The sequence below is a fragment of the Paralichthys olivaceus genome, chromosome 20, assembly GCF_024713975.1.
Source record: "Paralichthys olivaceus isolate ysfri-2021 chromosome 20, ASM2471397v2, whole genome shotgun sequence".
Classification (NCBI taxonomy): Eukaryota; Metazoa; Chordata; class Actinopteri; order Pleuronectiformes; family Paralichthyidae; genus Paralichthys; species Paralichthys olivaceus.
This window is the reverse complement of record NC_091112.1, coordinates 1,828,401-1,841,574: the sequence shown is the minus strand read 5'-3', so window position 1 is coordinate 1,841,574 and position 13,174 is coordinate 1,828,401. Positions and strand designations below refer to the sequence as shown.

General features: G+C 39.6%; 1 protein-coding gene and 1 long non-coding RNA gene across 3 annotated transcripts; one reads left to right on the top strand and one right to left on the bottom strand.

The window, feature by feature from the left end:
• Window positions 1-19: 19 nt before the first annotated feature.
• Window positions 20-10,073, top strand: LOC138405878 (major histocompatibility complex class I-related gene protein-like). Of its 2 annotated transcripts, none has more exons than XM_069516116.1 (10): window positions 20-321; window positions 463-1,483; window positions 2,436-2,617; window positions 3,803-4,063; window positions 5,163-5,441; window positions 6,293-6,595; window positions 6,903-7,010; window positions 7,362-7,379; window positions 7,880-7,961; window positions 8,320-10,073. In XM_069516116.1, exons 4-9 carry the CDS (start codon window positions 3,919-3,921, stop codon window positions 7,954-7,956), a joined length of 930 nt encoding a protein of 309 aa, XP_069372217.1. In that variant the 5' UTR covers window positions 20-321; window positions 463-1,483; window positions 2,436-2,617; window positions 3,803-3,918; the 3' UTR covers window positions 7,957-7,961; window positions 8,320-10,073. The 2 variants fall into 2 exon arrangements, with proteins under 2 accessions (XP_069372217.1, XP_069372216.1); XM_069516115.1 differs by having other exon boundaries at window positions 2,436-2,621.
• Window positions 9,920-11,686, bottom strand: LOC109647768 (uncharacterized). Its single transcript, XR_011239547.1, has 4 exons — window positions 11,511-11,686; window positions 10,911-10,976; window positions 10,620-10,761; window positions 9,920-10,459 (listed from the first exon to the last, which is right to left on the bottom strand). It is a non-coding gene; the product is annotated as an uncharacterized lncRNA (long non-coding RNA).
• Between the last annotated feature and the right edge of the window lie 1,488 nt (window positions 11,687-13,174).

Here is a 13,174-nt window from a genome sequence, read left to right as displayed (position 1 = left end):
TCACAATAAAACCAGATAATATATAAAATAACGAGTATTACAGTGGACGCACGGTGGCTACGAAGTACACAACACAACAACAAATCACAGAACACAATGGAAACTCAGCAGCAACGAAAGAAAACGGTCCACAAATAAGAAAACACAATGAGAAATGTGTTGCACTTCAGAGCAGAACTTCACTGAAGGATTGATTCTTTACTGTTTGTCAGAATAAACACAGATCACCTAAAAAGACATTCGTGTTCCGGTGACGCTGCAGGTTTTCTGGAGGACGCTCGGGACAGAGGTCACACGAGGACACGAGACACAGAAACAAAAGTAGGTCTTGAATAAGCTTTTGGTTTTCTCTTGTGATAAGTCTCCGTTGTTCCATCCACAAAGTTCACAGCCCACGTTTACATATGTTTCTAACAGGCAAATATTTTTCATGAGATCATCGCATCATATATTTTCCTTTAGACATTTATGCAGCGTCTTTGGTGCAGGACGTCTTTTGTTGGACGCCAGAGGAATGTGGACAAACGAGGAGGACAAGAAGCTTCAGTGCCTGAAAGAGACAAATGAGATAATCACTGTGATCTGTCCTCAGATCAAGACTCACACACACACACAAACACAAACACAAACACACACACCCACACAGACACACACCCCTCAGTTGTGTATCTGGACCTTGACAGTGGGACAGAACCCACTTGTTCATTCCAGTTTTTTTCGATTGCTAAACGACAGTGGGCACAACTGGAGTCACATGTGCAAAACTCTAACTACAGTCTGCACTCCCAACAGTCACCTGAGCTAAACAGTTCACATCACCTGCAAAACTCATTCCAAGCAACACAACTCTAAACACATGGCTCAAAACACGCTCAGTGCAGCCAAACACTATGCACAACCCTCACTGAGATAACACACACTGTCACTCAGAACACACTGAGAGTAAAAACATTAGCATCAAACACCAATACAGAAAATACAAACTTTTCATCTTTACAGTTTGATCAATTCCAGTGACTTCATACAAAGTAATATGTTCTTCAAAGAAAAGAGTGAAATTCTTTCACATGATTTATTACATTTTTTAGAACATAACAATTCTTTAAGGTAAATGAAAACTAGCAGTTTGCTTCAATAGTCTGTTGTAATTTGTGGAATTACAGTAATGAGAAAAAAAAGGTAGAAACTAAAAGTACATACGGTAATTCGAACAAATAATTGAGGGGCTAATCCTGCCTCTCTCTAGCATCAGGCCACAGGTTTTCATCAACATCACATCTAATGTTCTCTCTTCCCATGCACCTGGGGAAGAACCTTCTGGAGTGCCTTATCCATCCCTGGTAGTCCTCTGGACTGGTGTCCTCAAATCCGGCACGCATGGCTTCCAAAAGAGACATTTGGTCATGTGGGTGGAGACCAAACACTTTCCACCTCCAGGCAGAGAAAAACTCCTCTATTGGGTTGAGGAAGGGTGAATATGTAGGCAAGTACAAAACCATAAATCTGAGCTGCACCTGAGCTGGGTGAGACGGGAATCAGCTGTGATCAATGTAGTATTCAATCCATTAGTTTTGAACATGAGGTTTTGTGTTTTGACAAACCGTGTGAAAGCAATTGAAAATTCACCAGTTAACATCTACTGTTTTGGTCTTGTTTGAGCTTGTGTGTAAAAGGAGTTATAACTCATTCTAAACATGTAAAATGTGTGTATTTTGTGTCAAAAGAAGAAGAATTGTGTTAATTGCCCACACAGGCTGATGTTGTGGTAACTGTGTGAAGAGTTTTCACAGTTTTGAACGGGTCGTAGCAGTTGTAAAAAACTCTACTGTTTTGGTCTTGTTTGTACTTGTGTGTTCAATACTTTTAACACTTTTTCAAAACTCTTCCCACAGTTACCACAACATCAGCCTGTGTGGGCTATACAATTAACACAATTCTTCTTCTTTTGACACAAAATACATACATTTTACACGTTTAGAATGAGTTTTAACTCCTTTTACACACAAGTACACTATCCTACTAATACATTATACTACAAGTACACTATCCTGCTAATACATTATACTACAAGTACACTATCCTGCTAATACATTATACTACAAGTACACTATCCTGCTAATACATTATACTACAAGTACAATATCCTGCTAATACATGATACTACAAGTACACTATCCTACTGATATATTATACTAGAAGTACACTATCAACACATTATCCTATTACTACATTATCTTACAAATACATTGAACTACATATAAATAATCTTAAAAATACATTATCCTACAAGTACAATATACAAGATGTGAAGTTTTAACAATATTCAGCCTAAAACAACCAGAACTTTACTTTTACTTTTGGTTCACAACCTAGTTTGGTGAGTTTCACCTGGATTTAAGTGACGTAAGGCTGATCCTGAATTCTCATTGGCTCAGATGATGTCCCCTCCTCTCTGTGTGTCCTCTCGTCTCGTTGTTTTTGTCTCTGGAGCCACAGTCCGTCTCTCTGTGGACAGAAGACCTCATCTACCTTCGGTCCAGCAAAGAGAAATGTAGCACCGCTCACAATGCACACTTTACTTTTCCTGCTTCTACTGGCAGGAACACACAGCGCGACGGCAAGTGAGTTCTAGTTTCTACTTGATTATTTCACTGAGTTCTTCATGACGTGTCTCGTGTTTCATGTTGGTTTATAACAAGTTGTGGAGAAATAACAGGTTCAGTCTGTTGATATGAATCAAGACTGTTATTGATGTAAATACATATATTTGAACATCTGTTTAATGGTTGATGATTCATTTCCCATCAAACACCTCAATTATTCATCTAAACTGGCTCAACTGACAAATAAGGCGACGACTCAGTTTCGGTTTTTATTGTGGTCAGTTGGTGGCGCTGTTTCCATAGATACAGAAAGTGCTGAGGACAAACAGCTTCCTGCTTTGTTGGTTCAATATTCAACCTCATTTAGGCATAAAGACCGTGAGTAACATGACTGACATGACACATTACTAATGAATGATCTGTTATCAATGTGACCTCCTACTCCAATACCATCAACACAAATTATTACTAACACACAACACAAATTCATCTAGAATGTAAATGATAGAAGTGAAAAGAAGCAGGGAGACAAAGACTCATGATGAGGCTGCCTCCATAATGAAGAAATGACAGATGTCTGTTCATACTTTCTAATGTGATCACATCTGCACTAAAGCCTGACTGCTTGATATGAGTCTGTCTCAGATATGAAGGTATCAGTGTTTGTGTTGGTCCATATGCACCAATTTCATTTGTGCACAATAAACAAAGAAGATGTGCATTTATCTTTATATTTTAAAACAGGGATAAAAACATACATGTTTATTTTCTTCATTCAAGTTCTGTTTGGTCATATTTGTGTTTTCTTTGTATTATTATTACAGTTCTAGTTATTTATCATGAATCTAATGGTTTAACATTTAAACATAAGGTCTCAGTTACATGACTTTGTCATAAGTATTTGACATTAACATCTTTGGAATCAGTGCCAAACATACATATTAAAAAATCTACATTCTATACATTTAAAACACAGTCAAGCCCTTCCTGTAACAACGTCACACTTTGTTTTGTTAGCTGGGTCCAGTATAAATGTATATGTGTATATATGGAGGAATATATATATATATATATATTTATATATAGACTGAGAGAAACCACTAACAGCTCATATGTTGTACTTCATGTCTTCTTGACTCTGAGTGCAGTGATTTATTAAACATTCTGAAAACTAAAGTCACTTTAACTTTTTCTTGCAGGGACTCACTCTCTGAAGTATTTCTACACTGGGTCCTCTCAAGTCCCAAACTTTCCAGAGTTTGTGGGTGTTGGTTATGTTGATGAAGTTCAGATCATTCACTATGACAGCAACACAATGAAAGTAGAACTCAAACAGGACTGGATGTTGAAGGCAACAGATTCACATTACTGGGAGAGAGAGACTAGGTCATTTTTGGGTAAACAGCAGACCTTCAAAGTCGACATTGAAATCGCAAAGGAACGCTTCAACCAGACTGAAGGTTTGTTTACGTTTCACTCTCTAATAATAACAACAACACACACACACACACAGAAAAAAACACACAGACACGCACACGCAAAAACACATGCACACAATAACATTCACATACTCACAATCACACATATACACTTGCGAGTACACACACACATATTTTCATTTATTTGATCTCAAATATTTACTAATTAATCAAACATGTGATCAATAGATTTAATTTTTTTAACAAGTAAAAATCTGAAATGTTTTGTGAAGTTTCTTAAATATTAGAGTTTGTTGCTTCTCTTACTTTCTGATGAATTAAATACAGTGACAGACATTTTCACTACTTTCTGATATTTGCTTCAGTTTAAACAAGTGATTGATTCATTAACAAAATCCAGAATCAACAACGAGCAGAATGATTAGTTTGAACCTTAAATATATCAAATCAACAGTAGAGCAGCAGATTCATGTCACTGTGCTGACCACAGTGTGTCCACAAAATAAGACACACACCAGAGAATCACACGTTGGATTAGATTTACCCAAACACAGTGTCAAAGCCAGAAGACATTTATATAGTGTAGTGCTGAAGAAGACATTTATTACTGGATCAGCAGAAAATAATCTTTATCAACAACTGTGAATTTGGTGTGAGCAGTAAACTGTGTGGATGGATGTGTTATGGGTCAGAGAAGAACTTTAAATTCAGCTGCAGATCAGGAGCTGATCCAGGAATATTTTCTATCTCTTTAGCTTTTTCAACATTTTCCTTGATTTCCCAGAGTAACTCATGGATCTTGTTCAAAAATAAGATGTTCAGTGACTGATATTTATGAGTTTGTGCAACTTGGTCATAAAAACGTGTCTCTAGTGAATTTAAATGTGTTTTCATGAGGTGAGTGTTGGGCCTTGGTGGAGGTTTGTACTGGACTGAGTGATGTTCTAGTTTGATGCTACAGAAACCTGGGGGGGGGTGAGTGTGTGTGAGTGTGTGTGTGAGTGTGTGTTTGTGTGTGTGTGTGTGTGTGAGAGAGTGTGTGTGTGTATGTGAGTGTGTGTGTGTGTGTGTATGTGGTGAAGATGTGTAACAACAGCTCAGATCTCTGTCTCTCTCTCAGGTGTCCACATCATCCAGTGGATGTACAGTTGTGAATGGGACGATGAGACTGGAGAAGTTAAAGGTTATGAACAGTTTGGTTATGATGGAGAAGACTTGATATCATTGGACCTGGAGACAGAGACGTGGATCACTCAAAGACCACAGGCTGTTATCACCAAACTGAAGTGGGATAATAATAAAGCTCAACTTGCTCATCTTAAGAACTACTTAATCCAGGAGTGTCCGGACTGGCTGAAGATATTCGTGGAGCATGGGAAGAGCTCTCTGCTGAGAACAGGTGAAATCACATAACCTCCATGAACATGATGTTCCTCTTTCATTTCTTACTCTCTCTCTCTCTCTCTCTCTCACTGCTCTTTTTATGCCTCTGCTCTGGCGACACCTAGTGGCCGTTGGCATTATGTTCTGGGGTCGTCCGTCCCATCACTGTGAACACGATATCTCCAGAATGTCTTTAGAGAATTTCCTCAGATTTAGTGCAAACATTCACTTTGACTCAAAGACGAACTGATTTGAGTTTGGTGGTCAAAGGTCAAAGGTCAAAGGTCACGGTGGCCTCACAAAGTATGTTTGTTTTTCTTGAACATGATGTCATCAGATCAGCTTCAGATTTGGTGCAAACGTTCACTTGGACTCAGAGATCGATTAGTTATTGATTAGATTTTGGAGCCTGAAGGTCAAAGGTCGAGGTCACAGTGACCTCATGTTACTGTGAATGTGTTAGACCGCCCCTGAATTGAGACACAGCCCGAGTGTCCTCCCTCCTCACCCCCCGACTGACCTGCGCTCACTTTGCACTTTAACAAAAAATACCAACATGACCCAGAAGTTATCAGGACCTGTTCAGTACATGAGGTTTACTTTGTGTTTGTATAAGGAAAATAAATATCCTGATATAAAACTGTCACCTTTCAATAAATACTGTGATATTACTCTGACGTCATATCGTCCACCCAGTGTCTTTGCATCACTTCAGCCTCTGTCTCGCTCACATCTCACAGTTCTTCACTTGTCTCGTATATGAACAGACATGACTGATGCTAAATCAATGGAATCAAACAGGAATGGTATTATTAGTATACAATACATTAGAATGACCCATAAACTGTCTTTCTTCTTTCTCCCCAGAGCTTCCCTCGATGTCTCTCCTCCAGAAGTCTCCCTCCTCTCCAGTCAGCTGCCACGCTACAGGTTTCTACCCCGACTCAGCCATGTTGTTCTGGAGGAAAGACGGAGAGGAGCTTCATGAGGACGTGTACGTCGGAGAGGTCCTCCCCAACCATGACGGGACCTTCCAGATGAGCACTGACCTGCAGGTTTCATCAATCCCACCTGAAGACTGGAGGAGGTACGACTGTGTGTTCCAGATCTCTGGTGTGAAGGAGGACATTGTCAAAAGACTGGACAAAGACTCAGTGGAGTCCAACAGAGGTGAGACTTGAATCAGTGATGACGGTGGGAAACACGTTTCATTTCCACTAACAGTCCTGCAGGTCATGTATGCTGACGTGTAGCAGGAGAAGTTTTCTCTCTGTTGGTTTTGGGTCATTTTCTTTCATCAGTTTTTATCAATAAATTTAGATCAGTGTTAAAAACAACAGCCGGACAAAGAAACAGGTTGATTGTGTGTGTTTGTTGTGTCTATTGTACAGGATTGTGGTTCAGGGAGATTGTTGTCGTCTAAACCTGCTTCATCTGTTCAGGTTGTGATGCTTTGTTTTTTTATTCCACTCAACAGAGAAGCCCACTGACGTGACCACCATCATCATCATCATCGTCGCTGCAGTGGTCGCTCTCGCTGTCGTCCTCGCTGTCGTTGGATTCATCGTGTACAGGAAGAGGAATGGTGAGAGACCAACACAGAAGCTTTGTCCAATATTTTTCTGGTGTTTTTATTTCAGAGTTTTTTAACGAATGCTTCGTCCGGATCAAACCTCATGAAACAAACTTCAGTTCCTCACACACCAACATCTGTTTCAAGAGCTGCAGGGTTCACACAAAGTTTTCTAACTTCACTCTGCACCATAGACTGTTCATAAAAAGCTCCGCACACAACGTCCAGCACACAAACAATGAAAAGTGACAGTATATTGTGGATCGTTTGAGGAGGATCGCCACTAGAAAAAACAAAGACAAAATTCTGTTTGTTTTTTTAACTGTAATAACTGAAATTATTTGTATTTTCTTTTTATTTCAGCTGAATGTCTCCCATCTCGTAAGTAAAACTTCTATTTCTACTCTGTTTTCTTTTTATACTAATATGCTTTATTAGGACGTCACGTCACGTTGACACAGCAGCTGAAAGTACGAACATGTCCAGTTTTATAAAACACCCCCAACTCCTCTTTGCTCCACTTTTTATTGGTCCACACCGGCGCCAGTCAGGGAGGCGTTATGTTTTCAGGCTGTTCATCTGTTCGTCCCCATCTTGTGAACACGATATCTCAAGAATGATTTCAGGGAATTTCTTCAAATTTGCCACAAATGCTCACTTAGGCCTTGTCCACACTACCGCCAATATTTCTTTCAATGGATTTGAGGCTCCCCACAGGAACCTGACCCAGTGCAGGACTCTAGAAAACCCTCCGGAGATTAAATAGGCTTCATTTTGTGCTGAAGAGAGTTTTCAGGACTGTTCCCTGCAGTGTTGGTTGTTTGTAATAAAAGTGTCTGTTCAGAGGAGGATGGTCTCATGATGTGTTTCTGACCTCACAGCTGGAAATGATCCAAACGTCTTAAAGCCTCTGAACCCAGATAAAGTTTCTATTTCTTCAAGTGAGACGTCCTCCTGAACACAGTGAGTTGCTCCATATGTTCAACAAAACTTAAACTAAGTGCAAAGTAACACGTGTGTGATCATGTGTAAAACCTCTGTTTTAATTAGAACCAAAACAATCATTTGAGATTTTTAAGAGCAAGGCACAGATCAGAAACCTTCACGTTAACAGATTCAATGTTGAAATTAAAACTCAAATATCAGCAGTGACACAACAATTCAAACGTTGATAAAACCTTTTTTTTTCCTGAGTAAAATTTGGTTTCACTGTTAAATGAGGGAATCGTGGAAATATTAGGTCTCAATACTGTAAATACATAAACTACGTGGCTTTGTGGAACTGAACATTTAATCTTTCATTTTCTTTTTTTCACTTTAGGTTTATGGACGTTTGCACTGGAACAAGAAGCAGTGTCACCACATTCTCCCCCTTACACTGGGAGTTCACTGATTATTCATCACTCACATCATAAACTGGTGATATCAAAATAGTTTCAGTTTTATATTCCTGGTGTTGGGGCATCCTTGTAAAATCCTTCTAAATAATACAAATGTAAATATACATATATAGACGCCCACACATCCACATCTTAGGGTCTGGAAATATAACCTGTCTAATGATTCCAGAAATCTGTTTGTATGTGACTCACGTCTCTGGAGAACCGTTCATTTGATCTGCTTCACACTCGACATGTGTGTTGTTAAGGGCCCGAGGAAGTGCAGCGTTGAATCTGGTGTGATTTGGACAAGTGACACAATCAATGTTCATACAATTGAAAAACATGCTGCGTAAATGGAGACTGTGAATGAGCTGCAGATGTTGTACATGGTTTTCTCTGTGTGTTGTACACCTGCTGAGAATCAGTGACACACTTCAGTCCTCATAGTGTCTCTGCAGAATAGAAAGTGGATGGATAAAGTTCTTCATCTTCACTGTGGTGAATCGTCTTGATCACGTGACTCGTACACAAATCATTCAGTTAATGATTCAATGTCATTTACAGGAAATATACTTCTTCATGATTTATACCAGGTGACATCAGATTACACACAATAACAAGTTGTGTTCACACACGTACACACAACACGAGTGTCAGTACAAAATTAGTTTTCCAGTTGTGTAAATATTCTGCTTTTATTTTATTTCTTGAAGTGAATCATATAAAAATCTAGTTTTGATTCTATCTTGAATTGGCCTGAACAAGAAATGAATGAATCAAGAGTTGCTTGTGTTTTGTTTGTTTGGTTATATTCATGCTTTGTTGTGCTCTTAAACATTAGAAGTTCATTTGAGTTGAGATTATAAAAGGGTTGTGGGATGTTTTAAGCCTCTGATGTGAAAGGTTCTCTTCAGATTTCCTGTTAGTTTTTAGGGACAAGGGACTTTTCTGTTTTAGCCTCGTTAACATTTACACTGCAAAAATGAAAAGGTTCGAAAAACGCTGAGTCACTGAACTGATCTTTGGCCATTTTAAAAACTTCACATTTTCTCAGAGCTGCGAGTTCTAGTGTCACTGCTCACCAGGCTCCAGAGGATTGAAGCACTTTATTCCACATGTAGACGTGAAATGTTTCACCCTGAGCAGTGATGTTCTCCATCACAACATTTAAATACATTTATATTGTCTTATCAACCACTCAGACACTTTACCGTTCACATTCAGTCACATTCACTCGTTCACAAAGTGTTTTTTCTGTCACACGTCAATCACACACATTGTCCACTGAGCTGTCAGGGGTAGTTTTCGTGTCTGTGGACGATCCACTCTACCTCCTGAGCCACAGCCGCCAACATATGCAACTGCAGATCCAGAATCTCTGTCCTGTATTCAACCTGAACACTCAGCTTCATGACGTGAGGCCACGTTTCCCCTGATGAGACGTGAGAGGTGTCACATCACAAACTTACTATTTTGTGTTTTGTCACCATAAATTCAGCAACTTTACAAATTTAACAAAGTAAAGTTATTTGAAGAAAATAGAAATCGCAGTAACGCAATTCCAAGTTTTCATTTTTACAGTGTAGAAAGTGAACGTTGACGTGTTGGGTTTTTATAAATGAATGTTAAATGAAGCTGCTTTGCTGTTTCATTCCTTTTGTGTTTTGAATAAAGTCCCTGATACTCTCTTGGATTTCTGTCTCTTTGTGATTCAATGTGTAGAAAAGTTGAACACGTCTGTGAAAGTTCAAATGTTCATTATTGTCCCAGAGAATAAACAAATGTGGATTTGACCTGTAAGAGCAGCAAGGAAAAGCCTATTTGGTCAAACCTGTGACTCTTTCCAGGAAAAAGACATTTGTGAAGTGAAATGATTCACATTTAGTGGACAGGAGAACAAGAATATGATCACGTGACAAACACTGACAAAGAACCATGGTTGCATTGATGTGAAGTGTCTGGGGAGAGAGCTCTCACTGACCTATGAAGATCCACTCTGAACGACTCTCCCTGTCCTCTTGGAGACGATTCCCCCAAACGGCTTTTGTTCCTCTTTCTGGGTTGATTCAAAAGAAGCATCTACAAAACACAGAAGAACACAAGAGATCAGAGGTCGGATGGAAATAAAGTCTGTGATATATGAAGTCTACAATCAAGTGTTTCTGAAGTAAGGGTTGAAAATACATGTGAACATTTTGGAAAAAAAGAGAAACTGACAGATGGACAGCACAAGTCTTACCTTGTACAGACAGCTTCCCAGTTAAAGATGTTCAATCTGTAAACAGAGCAGAAAGCCCTGTCACAAACGTTGAGTGGACCCCCCCACATACGATCCTCAAGGCTGATCATCCAGTGTCCAGCTGTCAAAGGCACTTTTCCACCTGAGACATGAATCAAGACTCAAAAAGCATCTTGACTTTTGCAAACATCTCTAATAGAAAGAAAATCCATGCTTCGTTTATTATTAATACAGATAACTTAAAAAAACCCATCTGATAAGCAACAGAAGATATTTGTTCTGAATACATACCGAGCAACATGAGACGAGGAGTCAAAAGTAGGTGGAGTGTCCTTTGGCCACCACTTCTAAAGACAGCTGTGGAGCAGAGGAATAAACCTGTGTTGAGAATATTAACTTTATTACACGAGGATTAGGACGGCAACGATTCACTGCAGTATAACTGAGAAGAGAAACAAACTAGACGAGTGAGTCCATCTGTCTTTGTCAAGTGGGCCTTCAGCAGCTGGACAACATACTGATATCACACAGTAATATTAGTTCAGCTTCAACACCAGTTCAGCTCTAACATTACTACAGCTGTAGTGGAGTTAAGGTTCTAGTGAAAATGTACAGAAGAGGACAAACTCACAATAATGCTCCTCGCTGCAAAACAACTGACCACACAAAAGACAACGAGAATAACTTGTAAGTGCTTTTTAGAAACGGTCCTAACCTACAAAATACTCATTTCAAAATGAGCTTCTCTGCTGTACTCACAACTCACCACATGGCTCAGTTGACGGAGCACATGCAAGTGCTGAAGCTGAGTTACGCTTCTGATCAGTCTGAGTTTCTTTAAAGACACCAAAAGTAAGGAAACAATGCAAGAGGAAACTTCTCTCAACTTACCGAAGACTTGCTCATAAAATGCAGGACTCAGATGGATAATCCTCCAAATAAAGGTCCAGAGTTGCTTCATGACTTTGTGGTCCACGTGTGTCTTCTAGAAATGAAGCAGCGTTCAGTTGTTGCAGGATCTCTGCTGCTGATTCTGACGTCGCCCCCAGAATGCAATGCTGTTTACAGTGTATTACAATATTCTAAGGAAAACTGCAAGCTGCTCATACATATTTCCCAGAATGCATTGTTTTCTACAGCACAGTACCGTTTCAATGGAAGACAGAATGTTACCGTCAGAATTTGGACGTTTTCTTACAGCAGTTCGTTACGGTGTAGTTTTAAAGGTCCAGTGTGTAAGATTTAGGTGAAAGGGAACTATTGGTAGAAATTTAATGTACAATCATCCTCGTGATGTTTTCACTAGTTCATCTCATCTACATGTGGAGAGGTGCCAGTTCACCTCCTGGGCACTGAAGCAAGGCACCGAACCCCCCAATTGCTCCCCAGGCACCTTCATGGCTGCCTACTATTCCATGTGTGGTCACTGTGTGGATTGTGTTCCGTGTGCTCCGTTCACACGGATGGGTTAAATACAGAGGTCAAATTTCCCCATGTTTGCATGTGGCATGCTGTGTGTGGGACCATAAAGAGGAATCTTAATCTTTATACACAACCAGACTAGATGCGGATGTGAACCACTTCAGGCGATGATGTGACACTTCTGGTCTCCTTCTTGTGGCCCAAACAAAATGGATGTGATTCTAAAGTTGCCCACTTGTAAAATAATATCACAAAACAAATTCAGGGTTGACTTGTGACACTTGTTGTTGTTGGTTATCCTACAAATACAATATCAATACATTATCCTACGAGAATATAATCAATACAGTACAATACCCTATAAATACATTATCTTACAAATACAATACATTATAAGTACAACATCAATAAATTATCCTACAAGAACATAATCAGAATCAGAATCAGAATACCTTTATTGTCCCACAAACGGGGACATTTCTTTGTCACAGCAGCAACAGGACAGTAGAGTTTTTTAAAAACAATAACAATAGTGAAAAATAAACAAGATAATTTAAAGGTAAGAAAATAGAATAGAAAGAATATACTGCTATATACATATGGACATATTCAGTGTGCAAAAAAATGAATTTACAAGAAGTAAGGGTGTGGCTGTGTATTTACTAGTGATAATAAATATAAATATGGGTATTTATAAAAATTGTATACAGATGTATTCTACTGGGAGCAGTGATTGTAGAGTCTGACAGCAGCAGGACCAACAAGGACCTTCGATACCTCTCCTTCACACACTTGGGGTGTATCAGTCTGTTGCTGAAGGAGCTGCCCAGGGCTTTGAGAGTGACCTGTAGGGGGTGGGACTCCTGCACCAGCAGCGATGACAGCTTGTCCATCATCCTGCTCTCTCCCATCACCTGCACTGAGTCAAGAGGGCATCCCAGGATGGAGCTGGCCTTCTAGATGAGTTTATCCAGGTCCTCCTGTCTGCTGCTGAGATGCTGCTGTTCCAGCAGACTACACTATAGAAAATGGCTGATGCCACCACAGAGTCATAGAAAGAAGTCAGGAGTGCACCCTGCACGCCAAAGGACCTGAGCTTCCTCAGCAGATGCAGTCTGCTCTGACCGTTTTTA